Source organism: Parasteatoda tepidariorum, chromosome 7, assembly GCF_982258835.1.
Source record: "Parasteatoda tepidariorum strain Cologne lab strain chromosome 7, Ptep-v5.0, whole genome shotgun sequence".
NCBI lineage: Eukaryota > Metazoa > Arthropoda > Arachnida > Araneae > Theridiidae > Parasteatoda > Parasteatoda tepidariorum.
Window position 1 is genome coordinate 10,835,101 of NC_141761.1, and position 20,746 is coordinate 10,855,846.

Below are 20,746 nucleotides of genomic sequence, written 5' to 3' on the forward strand. Positions count from 1 at the left end.
TTTTTTATTCAGAATTCGATACATTAATTTTATTTTCTGTTTGGTTCAAAATTATAAAATAAAATTTAAAATGGAATCTACGCTCCAAAAATAACCTTTAGTTTAAGACCGTGATTAATATATTTGCACGTATAACAGATTTTTTGATTATCACAGATTTTTTAATTTTCAAAATCTCTTATTGTTTTATTAATAAAGTTAAAGACAAAAAAGATTCAGTAAAAAATGGCTAAGTCATTAAATGAAAAAAATGTCTTCAATTTTTAAATTTGTATCCTTGCACTCAATTATTTTTTGTGTAATTTTAAAGCGTGTCTAATATAATACGAAGAGTCGTGGGGGCCCAGGGGATAGAGCGTTCGGCCTCCAATGAGGTGTACCGGGTTCGAATCCGGCAATGGCTGGTCGAAACGAATTCCGCACCCGGCTCGCAACAACTGCAGTGCTGACGTATAACATCCTTAGGGATAGACGGAATGATAGGTTAGAGTCCCCTTGCCGTTGGGTTAACCGGGGGAGGTTTTCATGGTTTTCTTCTCCATGTAAAGCAAATGCGCTTAAGTTCCATCAAAAAGTCCTCCATGAAGACGAAATTTCTTCCAATACTTAATCTAGGAGTTCTCTGGTCTTCTGTATTGTGTTTAAAATTACAAGGCTACGTAGTTGAACTCCATGAAGACGAAATTTCTTCCAATACTTAATCTAGGAGTTCTCTTGTCAACAGTATTGTGTTTAAAACTACAAGGCTACGTAGTTGAACATTAGTAGTCGTAAACCCAAAAATTGGGTCCACTGTTCAACGACTGTTATAAAATATAATATAATGTGAAGAGACAAAAAGAAATAGTTATATTAGGAAATCTTTCTCCATGTTAAAAGCTTGCAACAAGCAGAGAGGAATGATCGTGACGTCACGGATGAGCTGTACTGCCTGAATTTGTTATTCTTGCTGTATTATGAAGCTTCCTTTTGGTGTTGCCAAAAAATGAAAGTATTTTTCACTTCCGTTTCTCCAGCTCCTATTTTCTAGATTATTCCTATTTCTTGATTAGGTTCTCATCGATTTTTACTTTCGTTATTAAATAGTTCAGATAAATGTGTGGGATTTAGGTGATATGCTCTGAATTCTTTTCCGGTTTATCGTTTGAAATAAGTAGAAGAATATTAAATGGCAACTGCTTCTGATACAACTTTGGAATTTTTCACCAAAGCCTCCCCCGCACAATGGACTTATATATTCACAAAATATAAAGATGTATTAAAAGCGAAAGCCGCTAAGCGTACAAAAAAAGGGGGTCCTGAAGAATTAATACGAATGGATGCATGGTAAAGTGATCGCTTTAGTTTATTGCCTTTCAAATATAATTATTAAATATTTTTTTCAATCTTCATTTTTTGAACTATACAGTTATTGAACATGTGTGAGAATTTTTTGCTATCTTATTTAATTGAATGAGAATATAATTGAAAATTTTATTGTTGACTGTTATGATTCATAATTGATGTATTGAATTAAATATAGCTTATACATGCTCCAATGCAGTGTTCTGTATTCAGTTTTTTAAAACTTTTTTTTGAAGTAATTATTCAGTTTTTGCCTCAATTGTGGTATCAAATTGATATGTAGCAGAATAATCGCTAAGTCTTTGCAACATCCTGAGTGACCTGCGAAAAACTAAAAAAAAAACTTCATAAAATAATAAAAAAAAGCATCACTGACCAACTCAAAAGGTTTAACTCATAGCCACCCCCCTGGGCAAGCATCTACATGTTTTTTTATTTAAGAAATTGCAAGTTTAAAATCTATTTGGCACCTTGGGGATTGTAGTTGGCACGACAGATCATGATACGGAAATATCCACGTGCCAACTACAATCGCAAATGCGGAATATAGATTTTTAACTTGAAGGTATTTTAACAAAAGTTATTTAGAGGTTTGCCCCTATTGGCTACTACCCTTCCTTTGAATTGGGACCTTTCTATGTTTTCTTTAGTTTCTTACGGACTAATAGATCACTCTTGTGTAGATCATGATACGGAAATATCCCCACAAACTGATGGATATGACTCGTAGACACCCCCAGGCGAACCTTTGTTTTTTAAAAAGAAATTTAGCATTCACTTGATGATTGTAGTAGGCTATGACTACTGACCAAGATATTGAAATATCCCCTACAAATCAGGGATCTGTTTAGAAGAAATATGGGTCCGTTAGCGGACCCTTCACAAAATAATTTATCTTTTAATCAGACCCTTCACAAATTTGTTTATCTTTATTATTGCTTTGTTAAACGAATAAACCTTCCCTGGAGGGGAAAAAAGACGGTTCGAAACGTCCTAAGTTTTCCATGTTTCCCTAAGTTTGAATTCCAAATGTAGTATTCTAAGAAAATATTTCTACTTTTACAAACATCGTGTGCACCTTCTTATTGATATTAAATGATAAATTTGTTTTTTTTTGTAAATAAATAATTGATCAATTTATATGTATTCATAAAATTAATTAATAGAATATTATGTAAATAAAAATTAGTTTCTGGCAATTTTTTAAATAAAATATTATAAATTTAAGAATTGTTTAAGTTTACTTAATGCGGTATACATTAAAAGTGGTACATAACTAAGTTGTGTTATCTGAAATATGTCAATGAGGAACCTGCATGCTTTTTTGTTATGTTTTAAAATGAAACATCATGCTATTTTATAAAGATAGACACCAATTTCAGACCTGTGCGATAAGTAGTTATTTTGTTATTAATAGTTAAAATCGCTCGATTAGCCCCGCCACCTGAATCGCTGCTAGATTTCCCATCCACTCTGATGACGTCATAGTATAGTACAACCACGACTCCCATCATGTTGTGAAACGGTGAAAGCATATGCCACCCGAGTATAAATTCGGAAAAATGGCTCCAAGCAAAACCTACAAGTGTTGCGTTGTACCATGTGCAATAGTTCTATGTTAAACATGCCAAATAAATTATTTTTTTGTGTACCAAAAGGAGAAAGAAGACAAATTTGGTGCAAAGCCATCAAACACGGTGAAAAAAAATTCTCGCAAATTGTCTGCAACTAACCTATATTATACTGTTGCTAAGACCATTTTATCAGTATACTGAATTAAAATAGTTATGAAATGTTGTTCAGATTACTTTCTTTCTTACTTTTTTTTTTTATTCTTTAAAATGAAAGTATTTTATTCTTAGAGAACAGTGATGTACAGGTTCTTTTCTTCAAAGTTAAAAAATAATTTTATCTAGAAGAAAAAATGATCAAAGTTGAAATAAAAAATGATAGGGGCTTAACATTCTTTACATTTCTTCAACAAAAAAAAAATCAAGAAAATATTTTAGAAGTTAATAATAAAAAAGAATTTTTTTTAAAAATTTATTTACCTAAAAACTTACAATTCTAGGTCATATACCATTCATTCCATTCCCTCTAATTGTGATCAACTCATTAAATAAGAAACTTTCAAAACAGTTCAGACTTTTGTATATAGACAAATAAAAATGAATCAGTATAAATAAGGGAAAATGAATTTATTTCAAAAGTTATGAGGAAAAAAGTAGTTTCGACATTTGTTTTTTTATTCCTCAATTTTATTTCATTATGCTGAAAGGTGCTCACAAAAATTTTCTCAAGGGGGAGGATGCAACTGATATACACTACATATATATTTGAACTATATATATGGTATAAACATGAAAGAAAAACAATTTTTCAAAAATGCAGTTCAAATTAAAACGCATTTTGTAACACATATCTAGATAAGAAGCTTTGCTTTAACTCCTCCCGTTCGCTGAGTTACTATACTTTGACGTCATAAGCAAACCCCGCCTCATTTTGTGTCACGTGAAGTTAGTTTCATTTTGGGCTAATTTTAAGTTAAGTTTTCTTTAATATTCGGGTTAGATTTTAAAATTCTGAATTGATTTTAGAGAGTTTTGAGGCATAGACTATTTAAAATAATCAACATTCTGCGATTACCCAACGCATGCTGGTTCCTCATTGAAATTATTAAAAATGTGAATGATTTTGTTTCCATTATTCGTCCGAAATGAATATTTTGCATTGAGCAGTATAGGCTAAATACCAAATATTTGTATATTGCATATCTAATTTAGTAGCAGCAATTGTTGAGCATAATCTTGTATCTATTTACAATTTAAAAACTTCTTGAAAAGGTTTTTAGCAATTTTTGCAATAACAGGACCCTATTTGCACAAATTCACAAAAGCATCACCCTGGTTGAAAGAAGCTTGACGTTTATTTTATATTCACAAATTATGAGTAGTTTTGTCACAATTTTACAAAAACAGGTCCTTTTACAAAATGTCGGGACAGACCCCTGCAAATACATATTGTGAATAATACTTTTACCCAGTCTATGAATTAATAATATATATTGATGTTAATATTATTAATTCATATAATATTGATGTTAGTTTAATTGCAGACATAAAAATGAACTCATACAAAGAATTAATACAGCTTTATTCATGAAATACATTTTTTTAGCTCTTTTTTATGATTTTATATATGACAAAGCATTTTCTGTTGATGCATTTTTAGGTATCATTATAATATTGTTGATGCATTTTTAGGTATCATTATAATATCATTGATGCATTTTTAGGTATCAAGAGCAATTACCTAAGCTGATACATTCCCGTAAAGAGTTATACATTACTCACGAAGAACTTGTTCAGTTAACTAAATGGAAGCTGATGGTAAAAGTTTCTTTTTTATTTTATTTATACTCAGTGAATGTTTATCAACATATTTTTTTAGAAATTTAATTTAAAATTCAAAAATAAATTATTTTTCATCCATGACTTACAATTCAGATTATATTATGTGTGTAACTTTGTAGTTTTAGGATTAACTAACAAAATAAAGGTAAACTTTTAAGTTGAACATTGAGAGAAACAAAATAGTAAATGGTATTTGGTTTTCTTTTCTGCAGAAATTTTAAAAAGATTTTATCTTTTCTTCAGAATTATGTTCAACGCATCATAGTGGGAAAAAAAATACTTGAGACTTTTATATTCTCTTTTTTATTTTATACTTTTTTTTAGACTTTTTTTTTTTTTTAGATTTTTATTCCTTTTTTTTTTTTTTAGACTTTTATATTTTAGATTATTAATGAAAAATAAAGAATAATGAAGTAAAAAATTTGGTTTTTGGTGGAAATTTTCATTCTATTTTTCTATGTAGTTATTACTATTGATTTCCGCGTAGCTTTTAAAATCCAATATTTTTAGTTCGATATTTATTACAATAACTGAATTTCGAAATGAAAACACGCATTTAGTGACCCTGTTTTGAAGAGTTCGATTTGCGTGATTTCGCCAGCGATCTTTTTTATTTTGGCAGTTACTGCTACGGATTTAACGATTTTTTATAATTAATTTTCTTAATGTGATGATGATTTACAAATGATGGTTTGTTTCCCCCTACAAAATAAAAGAATATTTCCCATAATATTAGAATACAAAAAGTATTACATATTCAATTAAAAAAAATATATTAGGTACTTGATTCCCAAAGTTTTTGACATTTTTTTTTTGCTTAAATTAGTAACATATATATTTGTTATTTTTAAGTATCTTGCTGAAAGATATTAATATTAGCTTGAAAAATTTCTGAAAAGGGGCTGGTACTTACACATTTGCATGGTTTTTAATAATTATTTTCTTTTTAGTTAGATTAACACATGTAAAGCAATGTATGTAATGGCAGCTGAATGACAAGGTCATACTTCGGTTTGAGACTGCTCAGGGTATAGTTGAAATTCTTTACATGAGTTGTTTATTTTTTAAATAATTTTTAAAAATTTACATGAACTAAATAAATTAATATACTTTTAGTTTTTTGCAAAAGTACTTCTGTAATGAAACTAGAGGAAGTTTATCTCTTCCACTTCAATTTTGGGTAAACCATTCCTATAAAGCAGCTTTTTTATGAACCTAGTAAAGTCACCAGGAAGAGCATTTTTTTATCAAAAGTTGAAACCTTGCACTTTGGACAGATTCAGCAGTTTACAAAATGATTGTAAAAATGAAAATGATAAAAGTATTTTTTCAAAAGTTACGTACACTTCATACTGATTCATTAATTTGACTTTTTCCTCGATCAAAGCTAAGACAATACCTGCCAAGTCTCCTGTTTTTTAACGAAGACTCCTGTATTTTACGACTATCTCCTGATTTTCTGTATATTCTCAAATTTCTCTTTAGTTGTTGAAGAAAATTAAAAAAAAAAAAAAAAATTCTTGGTGATGAAATATCCGCTGATGGCAAAAATGCTTCTCTTATTCTGCAATAGATAGTGCTATAGGTAGTACTGCAGTATGTTGAGTGTTCATAGTTTAAGTACTTGTAAATAATGGTTTAAAAAAATTCTTCTATATACATATTTTTCTACTTCGCTAAATGTAAGTGCTTATATTATTTTCATTTTTGAATTTCTCTTTTGGATTTGCATGATTATGTATCAAAACTTGACTCGTAGCCTAAAATATGTCGCTAGTAAAATCTCCTTTATTTTCAATGTTGGCAGGTATGGTCTTATAATCTTTATAACTATTTTGATAGTTTGATATTTATTAGCTTTATTTGTAATTAATTTCCAAGCTAATATGAATCCAACAAATATAATTTTATAATAAAGAAAGACAATAATTTATTAGCATTAGTATATTGGTAAATGTTGCTTAGTTGTTTTATTATATTTTTAGAGGGAGAAATTTCGTCCCAATTTGATTGACTTGGTTCGAATAAATACTGAGAAAGCTGTTGTAACTCATAGTAAGAAGGCATTCAAGAGACTTCCCAATTTATCTGGAGCTATTGCTATGCTGACATGCTTAAAGGGTGTGGGTCCTGCTTCTGCATCAGGTAATCATTATCTTTGTATTCCTTTATTTCCTAGTGTGACTATTATTTTTTTTAATTACCTTTGTTTTCGTAAAAAATTTTACGGTGGATTGGTTGTAAAAGACATGATTCCCAGTAGAACACGAAAGTCAAGCATCAGTAAGCGGGTGGATAACCACTTCGATCAGCCTGCGTAAGGACTGAGGGTGTGCGGTATCGACAGGGCCCGACTTAGCCTAATTGGGGCTTGGGGCAAAATCTGCTTTGGGGGGCCTCTCTGCTTCACTACTTCAGAACCGAACTTTATGGAGGTATATAAATTTTTCACCTCACTATAGATAACAAGAAAATTGACTAGAACCGAAAATAGCTATAAAGTCCCTTCCCCTCTGGTCAAATGAAATATCGTTCTGTCCATTTCATTGATTTTCTGACAATTCTATGTCGATCATGCCAAATGCAGTTTTTTGATTGTTAACTTTGTCATCTAGCTGTGAAAAATTCATATCCTTCCTAACATTAGGGCAATATTCAGCTAAATTTACGCAATTATGACTCGATTAAGCCAATCAGAAGTCTATATTTTTGTAAACATATCGCATTTAAGATATGTATAAATACGGGCTTTTGATTGGCCAAATTTGTCCATCGTAATTGCAAAAATTTAGCTAAATTCCATCCTAGAAATCCTTGCATTTACGAAATATAAATTGTGTTCATACGATAAATTAATGAAGATGCTAACATAAAACTGAAGGATTTTAACCAGTATTGATATTTTGTTTTAAAAAAGTTTATTAAGTAAGGAAACGTAAAATATACTTTCTATTTGATGTGGGGGGCCCGGGGCAACTGCCCCGCACGCCCCTGCCTTAGTCAGGTTCTGGGAATCGATCATCATGAAACTGTTTGTTCTACCTTAAAGTGCTCAACTTCGCATGCTGGTCGTTGGACTACCAAAGCGGAGGAGTCATCCTCGGGTGTGTTTCCCAGACCATCGCCAATAGCCCATTATGCAGTGTGGCGTAAATAAAGTACCTACCTACCTGAACTTATGATGTTTGGATTGAGCGATTCAAAGTTCGTAAATTAAGAACTTTAAACAATAGAAAAAATTTATTTTTATTACTGCGCAGATCCTAATTATGATTTTTTTTTTGGAAAGTGATGAAAGATATTTTTTAAGTGTTTAAAAAGTACTTAAAAGGAGCTTATTTTTTGTTGAAAAATCTGGCTACGCACCCTGTATCAGTATTCAATACTATTCATAGTACAAACAATGTCACAAATGAGTGAGTTTAAATGCCATTCCATAAAATTTATTATAAATATGTTATAAAGGAAAAAAATGTCAAATATTATTGTAATTGATATAATGCTGCACAATATTTTTGATTTAACAATCTATTAATTTGCAAGAAACCTAAATGATTTATGAGGATTGGCGAGTGAAAAGAGGACATAGATAACCATGTATTACTATAATTACCATAACTGTGGAGAGAGACCATTAGGCAATGCCAACCTTCATCTATCATAAGGTACCTCAAGATTGAATCAAATTAGCATGTCTTATATACTAGTGGATTGATGTTTAATAATCATAGTAGTAGTTACCCAACAATACTCATCCACCAGAATTTTATCAGAGATAGACTATAGTCTCTCTCCAATTCAAAATTCCAATTCACTAGTATATAAGACATGTTAACTCGATTCTATGAAGGGGTACTGGTATTGAACAAAATTTGTCATGAAATGTCTTGATTTTTACTATTTTTTTAAAAAAAATCATGGAAAGTCATGGATTTAGGTCACTAAAATATCTTATTTTTAAAATGGAATTTGCCCCCCCCCCCCTCCCAATTTCACAGTGCTCCGAATATCTGAATTTGTAACAAAATCCCCACTCAGTCATATTTTATTAAAATATAAAATGTTTTTATCCTGTTCTTTAAAAATTATCCTGTTCTTTAAAAAAAATTAAAGAAAGAACATCATTTCTAAAGGGAATTATCTTTTAAATTTATGTTTTATACTTCCTTGATTTCTGAATTATTTTATTTATTATTTTTTTATTTTATTTTATCAATTTAAAATTCTAGTTTAGACTTTTTGTATTACACTCACTTTTAAGAAGAAATAAAACAACTTTAAGTAGCTACATATATCTGACTGTATTTAGTCATTTTCATTTGTATTTTTTTCACCTAGTTTATTGCTTCAACTCTTTCTTTACTCTTTTTTTTTAAGTTTAAAATCAATAAATATGAAGATGCAGAGTAAAACAGTTTCGGTTATATATATAATTTCTATTAATGTTATTAAAATGCTTTTTTAAGTTGATAGTTGTGTTTTTGTCGGATAAAATAGTAACTTAGGTTAGTCATGAAAAATTCTTGGAATTATTCATGAAAGGTCATGAATTTGGAAATCTAAATTGTAGCAGATCCCTGTAAAGGGAGCATTGAAAATATGTACGCAGAGTAAATTTTCTTATGTGTGTATTTTGTTTCAGCTATTTTGGCTGCTGGCTATCCTGATCAGGCACCATTCATGGCTGATGAGAGCATGCTATCCACTCCTGGCGTTGAGACCATGGATTATACCGTTGCAGAGTACATGAATTATGCCATGCAGCTCAAGAAGAAATCAGATTACCTCAATAGTAAAGGTATTCTTCTGAATTATTGCATTGTCATCACTTAGCGGAAATATTTTTTTTTCTCTAACGCCAGGTATTGAACTTTCGTTCTTCACCTCGGAAATGTTGCTTATTTAACGTTACCCAGTGGGCACCTGTCAACCTAAGTCACGGAGGCGAGTAACATTACCCACGCCACACTGCCACAAATACCCGTTCATAGGGTGGGCGACATTCACACATCACACACAACACATAGAGATAAACATCCATGCCCAGAGCGGGATTCAAACCCGGAGCCATAGGCTTCACAGTCAGGCACGCTAACCTCTCGACCACCTAGCCGGCACTTAGCAGACATATGCAATGTTTTATATTCGTCGTCAAACAGCCGACCCAATTTTCAGTTTACGACTACAAATGTTCAACTTCATGGCCTTGTAATTTTGAACCTAGTCCAAAAGACAAGGTAATTCCTGGATTAAGTATTGGGAGAAATTCGCCTTTGTTGAATACTTTTTTGATTGAACTAACCCGCATTTGTGTTACGTGGCGAGGAAAACTACGAGAACCTCCCACGGTTAGCCTAATGGCAAGGGGTCTCTAACCCAATATACGTCTACCGCTGAAGATATTTTACATCAGTACTGTGGTCGATGCAAGCCAGATGCATAATTTGTATTGACCAGTCATTGCTGGGATTCGAACCTAATACTCCTCACGGGAACGCTCTATTTCCTGAACCATCATAGTTTATATTGTCGTTGAACAGCCAACCCGATTGTGGGTTTACAACTACTCATGTTCAACTCCGTAGCCTTGTAATTTTGAAATCAATCTGGAAGACAAGGGAACTTCTAGATCAAGTATTGGGACAAATTTGCCTTCGTGGGTGACTTATTGATGTAACTAACCCGCATTTGCATTAAATGAAGAAGAAAACCACAAAAACTTCCCACAGTTACCCTGACGGTAAGGGGACTCTAACCAGTTATCTGTCTACCACTGTGCATGTTTTATGTCAGCAATGTGGTTGGTGCAAGCCAGATGCGTAATTTGTATCAACCAGCCATAGTTGAAATACCATTTAAAATATATATACAGTAGGGAACCGATTATCCAGAACGATCGGGACCATCGCTATTCTGGATAACTGATTTTTCCGGTTTTCTGAATCACTACAAAAAGCCGTTTTTTTTATTGTTAAACTCAACTAAAAAAAGAAAATTGGAAATAATCTTAAACAGAAGAAAAAAACGATGATGTAATACACTAATGATTGTTTCCAAAATGATGGTAAGGTAAACGTCTTTCAAAAAGGAATGAAAAAACCTAAAATCTTATGAGGAAGAAGAAAAAAATTTTTTTTTTTAAATGGCGGGAAGTTTATCTAAGTTTGTTCCGGTTTTTTTGGTTTTCTGATTTCCGGATAACGGGTTCTGTACTGTATTTATATATATATATATGTGTGGTGTGTAAATGATGACTACCATATTTTTAGCACTAACAAACTTTGCTACTAATTATGAAATCATGCGCTGACTGTGAATAGATTTTGAAATAATTTTTTCTTCCTTCCACATTTTTATTAACATTAAAGATAGTTCAAGGCTTAAGTTTGTATGTCACTATTACCTCATGGGCTATAAGTTGTGTATCCCTGTAATTGACAAAGTGTAATTGTAAGACTATAAAATTAATGAAGTTTTGAAATTCATCAAACTCGGTTAGCACGGAATTAAATGATTAACGAGCACAGAATTATATGATTCATCAATCATTTAATTCTGTTGGCATGGTGACTTTCATGGTGCGTAGCATTTTTAAAAAGTGCTTAAAGGTACTTATTTTTGTTTTCTAAAAGCACTTTAAGGTGCTTTTTTTATTGGGTGTTTTTAAAAAGTGCTTAATTTTCCCTTTTCAAATTGTTCAATTGTTTTTTTCGCATTGTTCTATTCAACATTTTAACAATTCATTCAACCACAATCCATTTTGGTTTACATTTGGTCGATAGCATTTAAAAGCGCCAATCATTTTCCACAAGTGCGTCTACTGATCTGGGTTTGGTGAGATTATCGCACTCGCATGTGAAACCCTGCTGCTCTTTGCAAGATGTTCTCAATTTCAGGCTTCATTTCGCCCCCCCCCCCTGATATGAAACCAAAAAATCTTTCGATGTTTTTATTATAGCTAATATAATCAAGAAAAGAGTTCTTTGTCAGAGACTAGTTACTTTATCATGATCATGTTAAGTCTTTGAAAATTATTTTGCATTTTGTTAATGTATATAGTGCTTAAAAAATATTTTTTTGAGTGTTTAAAAAGTACTTTAAAGGTGGTTATTTTTTGTTAAAAGGTTTAGCTATTACACACCCTGTCTAAGCATAATCTATGTGATATTTGAGGATGATATTTCCGCTATCTTAAACTAGTTCATTTACAGGGTGGCCACCCACCTGGAAAACCTTGAAAACCTGGAATTATCAGGGAATTTTTTTATACTGGAAAAAACCTGGAAATATCAGGGAAATTTGGATAAAAACCTGGAAAAATCAGGGAATTTTAAAGAAAAGCTGGAAATTTTTCTTTGATAATTTTTTTAATTTAACTAATTTAAATTATTTGCTAATTTTCTTAATTTAAATTATTTCATCCATTATACCCACTTTTTTTTAACGGAAATGTATCGCCAAACAGTTTAAATATCATCAACTTAGCAATACTTTGCTTGCATCAAAATTTGCTCCATTATAGTTCTGTTAAACTAGAATGCCATATAAAATTCTCCCACGGTTGCTAAACAAATGTGGAAACCTTTGACCGCTATGGGAATTTAGGAAAGATTCTGGTGGAAAAAGGGATTAGTTTGTTCCGATGCTTTGATGGTTATTTTTTTTCTCGATTTTGACAAAATGTTTTTGTATTTTTAACTTTATAAAATTCTCCAAAAATTAGTTGGTTAAATTTTATGATAATAGATTTTATATCGCACTCTTATTCTTTTCTACTCCCATTCAAAGAAATCTGTGAATTATTTTTTCTGAGCAAACCAACGAATCACACATTTTTTTACAATCGCTAACAGCAATGTTTGTCGACAAATTGTTACAACTGTTGCATTAATGGCAATTTTTTCTATTTCATTTTAACCTCTTATAACATATTTTAATTTTAAAAAAAGACTCCTTTGTTGGTCAATATATAATTTTTGATTCAAAATTTTGTACCAAAACATTAAAAAATAAATAAAAAATCTTGAAAATCGTCTAAATAAATTATTTTTTTCAAGTATGATATGTTAAAAAAGTAACATTTTGAATAAAATATTTTATAATATAGACACTTTTCTTGTACACATCCTATACTTTATAAGAAAAAGAAACAAAAACCTGGAAATTTTAAGATTTTTACCTGGGAAACCTGGAAAAATCAGGGAAATTTGAAATCTGATTCGAGTGGCCACCCTGATTTACTATAGCATTATTTGTTTTAAGTATGTTCAGCTTCTTTCTTCAAATTTTTTAGGAATTATGCCTAGCATAGTTACATACAAGAGCACAGTGATTGTGTGTATCCTCTTAATGTATTGTGTATAATATGTACAGGGAAAACACGAAATTTTTATTCCTTAACTTAAAAGGTGCTTAATTTTCGTTGAAAGATTTGGCTACGCACTCTGTATTAGCTCATGCGCTATAGGTTGTGTATCCCTGTAATTGACAAAGCTTTAATATAAAACTAACACTAGAAAATTTATGAGATTTAAAACTCTTCTGTTGGTGTCATAACTTTTACAAACAATGATTTCTTCTAGATCCAAGCCAGGAGTGGAACCCTCACAAAATAGAATTAACATTATGGGCCCATTTTGTCGCTGGTGAACTTCTGCCATCTGTGCTGAACGATCTACCACCGGCAGAGGACCTTCCACCCTCACCTGGTGTGGAAAAAGAAGACGCCAACAAAAACCTACCTGATGAGGATTCTGTGGATAGCTTTGCCAGCAGAGAAGAGGAATATCCATTCCCATCTGATTCTAAGGAACAGAAAGACAATGGCCTTGAGCCATCTGCTAAAAAACTCTGTGTATAATAACTTTCTACATTTTAATCTCATTCATTTCTCTTGGAACAAATCTGAGTGTATACTGTTATGTTATCAAATGCTCTTTTACTGGGTTCATAATCTTAATTATTTAATTTTAAAATGAAGTCAAGGAACTCAAAGCTGTACATTTAAAATTAAAAACACAATAAAAGCTCGACTATAGGGAAATCGACTGACTAAAAATCCTCGAGTGACCGGAATTTTCCAGAACTTTGTAAATTTTTTTTCTAAAGGTGAGTTGGAACATTAAAGAATACACTGTAAAATACCACATCTGCTCTCTATAAATACTCCTCTCCTTTAAGACAGTAGAAAATTTTTGTGGCAAATTCTCCTTCATTACTGATTTAAAAAGAAGGAAAAAGTAAGTTCACCCAATCCTGTCATGAAGTTTCAATTGCTGAAAAAAGACACTTCAAAATACAAACTAATTATTAGAAGAGAACTTCTCCGACCCTCACTTATCTCATAATTTATTTTCATTTGTATATTTTTCAAACTTCATAGTTTGCTCTAGGTTTGTCTGAACTCAGTTTTTCTGCTTTTTAATGAAGGAAAAAGAGAATTAGCAACGAAAATTTTCTTCCACGTCCTCTTAATTTTACTCAATTGCAAACTAGCATTTAGTAGTTCAAAAAAGGCACTACGTCTTAGTTATTACCATTCTTTTTCTTTAGTAATTTTTATGGACAACTTTTTAGTTTTTCTCTTTTATCATTATTTTTTAATTAAAAAATGAGTCTTGTACTCAAGCATTCAGAATTTCTATCTAATCCTATATCCGTGCATATAATATACATAGGTGGCCGAGTGATTAGCGTGCCTGGATGTGGGTTCAAATCCTGCTCTGAACATGGATGTTTCTATTTCTCTCTGTTGTCATCTGATATATATCTGACGGGTATTTTTGGCATGGGTAATGTTGCTCGTCTCCGTGACTTTGGTTTACAGGTGCCCACTGGATAACGATAAATGAGCAACACTTCTGGCATCTTCTAAGGCGAAGAATGAAAGTTCAGTGCCTGCCGTTATTAAAAAATAAATGAAAAATATATATATACATATTCTCTTTTCAATGTATTCCATATAGTCAAGCTTTTACTGTGCTAAAACAATTGGTTTATCTTGATAATGAAGGCAATTGTTGTGTATTGGTATTCATAGAAAATGTTAAACCACTTCCCCCCCCCCCCCAAGAAAAAATTGTGAAATTCATAGAAATAGAAAATTTTTGAAAAACTTTTTTTTGCCACTAAACTTATAACAAGAGCTATCGATCGAAATATGAAAAGTTATGAAACATGATTCGACAAATTTTCTTTTACCTTTTCTATTAATGATAATTTTCAATGATTACAGAGCACAGCAATGTTTTCTGCTGCTTTTTAATTTGCTGGTAACATCTCTACACCATCTAAGTAAAATAAGTCAACCTGTTTTGCTCTCAGTATCAATGAGTGCACAAATGAAGAAAAGTGCACAAATTTATACACTTCCTTTTTATAAACTTGTGAAGCATTTATTCTCATTGAAAGCATTACTAAATGCTACTCATTATTTGTATGTAATCAAGTTGAGAAGATCTCATTTTTGCTCCCAATTTATATGAATTTTTTTTTCTTGATTGTTTAGAGTTAAGATAAATACAATGATGTTTCAAACATGCAAAATCTCACTTGATCTTTTTTTTAAAGTGGTTAATGTGTCCACTAATTTAAAAGCCACTAATCTGGTATGTTTTTATATTATTTACTGACTATTCATAATTTTTATTTTAACTCTTTCTAAGACTGTGGTATGTATACTTACCACCAATTTTAAATGTGCATCGTAAACTATTTGACCATTTTTAATTTGGCATTTCATTTGTTAATAACTTCAGTTCTGATGAAACACTTTTGAATGAAATTAGTGACCATATGCTAATTTTAAAAAAGATTTAAAGTGCTATAATATGAATAATTCCTTTTTGCAGCTTGTAGTATTAAGAAAATTTGTTTTATGAACAAAAAAAATGAAAGTCAGTAACTTGCTTTCTTTCTTTAGAAAGACCTAATGAACCGTGATAAATATACTTATCGCCAAGAATGGCTTTAAATTTAAATTAATTTTATATGATAGGTTGAATTTTTTTTTCTTGTATCAATTTCAATTCCGAAAATATTTTAATTTGCATTTAACTACTTTGATTAAATGGTCCATTAAAGGGTTAAAGTAATTATCTTTTAGAATTCTTTTACCCTTTTAATTTTGAATAAGAATTGTGTAGTTTTATTTTATATATATTTTTTTTTTAGGTTTGTTAAACCCAAACTATTTATAAATTTTTCATTTCCTTATTTCATCAAAAATGAAAATGGTACAGATTTCATAATCAAGTCTAAAATTTATAAAATATCGGAACAAAACCTAATTCACTTTTATTCATTGTAAAAATAAAATAAATAAAAATTCAGTTTTGCGTTCACACATGAATATGAAGTTTCCACCTTTTCTGCTTTCTATATTTCCTGAATTTTTGCGTGGTTTTAATCTAAAGTAACGTAAATGTGATGCTCAGTTATTCAGTTCCAATTGTTTATTAAAATAAATAATCCAGACCCAGTTTGTATGATGCTTTTGATCAGAGGATCTTTTTTCTTTAGAAAAGAAAAGAAAAAAAGCAGGTTTTCTTAGAAATATCATTGTGAGTGTGTCATTTATTTAAAAAAAAAACTGTATTATGTGTAATTTATTGAATGAATGATAACCTAATTTATTTATTTGAGTGGCATCTGGTGTTCTTAATTTACAATGAACTAGATTGCAGACCCGAAAGAACTGATTAACCTTGAAACAATTTTATGTATTATTAAATTAGTGTATGACACTTTGCATATAATTGCTTTTTTAACCTTTGACTTCAGTGAAAATTAAAGTGTATTACTGTAATGATTTTATTTTAAGTGATTGTATAGATTTCTTAAGTCTGGAGAATGAATTTCAAAATTGATATCAATTTAAAAGTAAGACTGTTTTTTTTTAAATAATTTATATTTTATAATCATTGTGCGTTATTATTCATCTAGTCATTATTAGGGTCCTGTAAACTATGAGACTATTATTTTCATTTTTACTGACTGGTTGTTATTGATCTAGATCTGTTGTTAAAACTGAAAGAAAAAAAATAGTAAAGGAAAAATTTTTTTAATTTTAATTCTATAAGACCCAATTTTTTCACAGAATTAAGCAGCACAAAGAGCCTTACTACTTTGGAAATCTCCCTTAGACTTCCTCTGAATCAGAATCGAATCATGTCAAAGTTAGATGTGGTGCGTAGCGTTCTTAAAAAGTGCTTATTTCCGATTATAATTTTTTTTTAAACCCTTAAAGATACTTTTTTTTTATTTGGTGTTTTTAAGAGATGCTTACTTTTTCCCTATCATGAATTAAGAAAAGAGTTCTTTGTCAGAAACTAGTTATTTTATCATGATCATGTAAAGTTTTTGAAAGTTATTTTGCATTTTGTTAATGTATATAGTGCTTAAAAGGTGCTTATTTTTTGTTGAAATATTTGGCTATGCACCCTGTTTGAATTAATTTTAGAATATTCTTTGCAGCTTGAGCTTTTTGCATTGATTCTTAGAATACTTAACAAAGTTCTTATTCTTATCAATATTTAAGTAGGTCATTTTTTCTGGTTCAAAAACGCAGTTTTCAGGAGGTTTAATGCTGGTTGCCAACACATGAAAGGGGGGAACGATAGTCAGCGTTATGTTACGAAAAAGGTTTAGCTGCAAAACAATGTAAAGACATTTGTGCAGCAAGTTTAGACGTTTTACTGAAAAAATAAAAATTATACAAATATATGGCATCTTCGCACAATTTATAGGGCCCTAACTATTATGTTTTTATTATTTTGTTTAAATGATTTATCTCACATTGTTAAGAATTTATGTTGTATATTAAACTTTTATGAGACCCACCTTTCTTATACGGATGTTGTGTTCTTTTGTGTGTGCTTTTACATTTTATAATATGAAGGAAATTGAAAACTCACGTTTTTAACTTCACATTTTTTGAAAAGTTTTGTTTATTAATTTTTCTAGTCAAAGTTGTTTTTATTTGCTTCTTATTTTAGATATAAGTATATATTATTGGAATAAGTTAATAGAATCACCAACATATATATTCAAATAGATTTTTTTTTTTTAAAAATTGAGTGCTTTCATGTCTATGTTGGTGAACTAACTACTAAATCACTGAATCAAAACTACTTAACTACTACTATCGTTACTAAATCAAAAACAAAAAGTTCCTCACCAGAACCTAGAAAAAAGAACAATCCATTCTATCGCATCCACGCACCCTCCTTATTTTTAGTTAAAATAGGTTGATACAAAAATAACAAGATTTATTTGCAGCACATTTCAGAGGTATATTCTTTTATATGTACTACTTACATTTCATTTTTTCCAAATTTCGTATTGTAAAAACTATTTGTTAATTTATTGATGAATAAGTCATTATTAAAAATTTTAAAACATTAACCCTGTTACCTTAGAAACAGAATATGAAAATGTTATTGTGACGAAAGTTTTTAAAATGCTGCTATTTGAAATTTTATGACTCAGAAACTAATTGACCAATATTATTCAAGTTTTGTCATTTGACAATACATTGTCTAAAATGGTGGGAAATATTTATACCTTACCATTCAAATTTTTTTTTACCGTTGTTAATGATTTAATACCTATAAAATAATATTTTTGAAATGTTATTTTTAGATAAATAAATTTTATAATTGTATGCAAAATTTTTTTGGCCTGTTTAAAATTTCTATCCTGAAATATGCATAGAATAAAATTTGCATTAGCTGACTCAAACTTTTGGCCAGTCTTCTGCCTAAATTATTGAAATTAAATTATTTTGTTTGAGCTTCCCTTTGAGCTATTTTCATGTTTAAGAATCAATGTTTATTCAGAGAAATTGTGTCTAATTTAACTTAAAATATCACCTTCATTCTACATGCAAAGTAGGTCTATTACCTTATTTAAAGGATCACGTCTTCGAAATATTAACACTTGACTCGTGGAAAACCCAATCTTTAGAACAGAAGCTGTTCTTCATGGCGATTTTATTTTGTGGGTTATTTTCATCTTTTTTGATAATGTTCAATTTCTTTAACAGAGCCGTGGTAGCTCAGAGGATAGAGCGTTCGCCTCCCAATGAGGTGAACCAGTTTTGAATCCTGGCGATGGCTGGTCGATTCGAATTCTGCACCCGGCTTGCACCGACCACAGTGCTGACTTAAAATATCCTCAGTGGTTGACGGATCATGGATTAGAGTCCCCTTGCCATCAGGCTAACCGCCTGAGGTTCTCGTGGTTTTCCACTCCATGTAATGCAAAGCGGGTTAGTTCCAAAAGAAAAAGTCCTCCACCAAGGCAAATTTCTCCCAATACTTTTTCCACCAGTTCCCTTGTCTTTTGGATTGGGTTCTAAATTATGAGGATTGGTAGTCTTAAACTGGAAACTCGGTCAACCATTCAACGACGGTTATAAAATAAAATTTCTTTAACAAAAAAATAAATTGATAAAATACAGGGTTCCTACAGTTCAGGGAAAACCTGGACTCCAAAAATCGGGGAAAGTTGAAATTTTTTTACAAAAACCAGAAATAGTCTCATATCATACCTAAAAACTAACCAGTCTTAAAATTGTCAATAACAGTTATCAGTTATTGAGATTAGAGTTAAATAATTCTAACACCTATTACAGTTATTTGTTATGAAAATTTCACATTTTAATCAAACTGCAACGTCCTCTTCCTCATTTAATAACATTTTATTTGCGCAGAAAATCTAATATTCCCCATCACAAATAAAAGAATCAAAATTTTCTGATGAGAATATGGTCTCAATTTTCATTGAAATTTGCCTGGAAAAGTCGGGACATTTTTCTTTCTGAAATTGAGTGGAAACCATGAAAATAATAAATTATTTTTTAAATTTTTATGTTGTTGTTGTTTTGATTCTATTTCTAAATGAGATTTTCTTTTTCCTTCATAAAAATGTTCACTGCATCATACCTTTCAGTGTTGTGGATGTGATTGTAAAGTTTTCTATTGATTCGTGTTAGTGTAAGCTTGAATAAATTTTTTTTATTAGAATGCAAATGAGACATGTATTTTTTAGTGTAATTTTTTATTTTTAATTATATTTTACTACAAATTTTTACGTAACTCTTTTTATAAAAATTTGATGTTATCAATTTAATAACAAGAATTAATTTTTTACTTTATATGATGTTTTCAATATAAATGTAAACAATCTCGAGCTCAATGCATGCTTTAGTTCCGGTTAGAAAGTTTACAACTGTTTACTACAGCTTATTCTGCGAGGCGATATTTTCAAACGGATAATTTTGTTTTCAATAAAAGAAGTAAAATAGATAATTTCTGAACTCAAATCTGCCGTATTTCATAAGATATTAATGTTATTAAGTAATTGTGGTGAGTTTGAAGTGAAAATTTGTTTTTACTTATTTATCGATATATTGTTAAAAAAGGTGACATGGTTTATAGATTCTGAATAACTCGCTTTTTTGGCAGTCCTGATTTGGCCACTTTCCATTTGTTTATTACTGTTTGTTCTTGTTGCAAGCTGTGCACCGTCTTACGTTAGTACTAGTAACACCTTTAGCATTGTTAGTACAAGTATTGTTAGCATTGTAAACACAAGTAATCAAATACCAAGTTTGCAAGAATCTCAAAACACAATTATCGCGCTGGGAGCCAAATGGCTTTAAAATACGCTAGAAACAGTAACCCGAAAATATAGGCGGTTTGGAGCTTGCAGCATTCCCTTGTGTAGAAAACACTATCCTTAAAGTTCCCAGGAACAATTTTATCTAGACTGGCTCAATATGGGTCCTATATTGGGATGTCTAGATTTTTTATATTGGTCCTACAGGGTTGCCACAGACTACTAAAATGCGACTATTGGCTACTATTTTCAGCCTTCGGCGACTTTTTTGCCTGAAAAGGCTAAAAAAGCAACTATTTTCAGGAATAGGCGACTACTAGGAAACTTTTTTACTCTTAGCGAAGTTTTTTCGCAAAAATGAACGTTAC

At 30.6% G+C, this 20,746-nt stretch overlaps 1 protein-coding gene across 1 annotated transcript; it reads left to right on the plus strand.

Annotated features, from left to right (window-relative positions):
* The first annotated feature begins 1,022 nt into the window (after nucleotides 1-1,022).
* LOC107452361 (uncharacterized) lies at nucleotides 1,023-14,562 on the plus strand. The gene is made up of 5 exons (XM_016068822.4): nucleotides 1,023-1,326; nucleotides 4,640-4,733; nucleotides 6,743-6,902; nucleotides 9,400-9,555; nucleotides 13,340-14,562. The coding sequence occupies exons 1-5, from the start codon at nucleotides 1,169-1,171 to the stop codon at nucleotides 13,615-13,617; spliced, it is 846 nt and encodes a 281-aa protein (XP_015924308.1). The 5' UTR covers nucleotides 1,023-1,168; the 3' UTR covers nucleotides 13,618-14,562.
* Nucleotides 14,563-20,746: the final 6,184 nt, after the last annotated feature.

What these genes read in the sequence shown, in the direction of transcription:
- LOC107452361 (XM_016068822.4), top strand. Translation starts at nt 1,169, where the DNA reads ATGGCAACTGCTTCTGATACAACTTTGGAATTTTTCACCAAAGCCTCC. An exon ending in TTAATACGAATGGATGCATG is followed by an intron (nt 1,327 to 4,639) that starts GTAAAGTGATCG and finishes ATGCATTTTTAG; the next exon opens with GTATCAAGAGCAATTACCTA. An exon ending in AGATTACCTCAATAGTAAAG is followed by an intron (nt 9,556 to 13,339) that starts GTATTCTTCTGA and finishes GATTTCTTCTAG; the next exon opens with ATCCAAGCCAGGAGTGGAAC.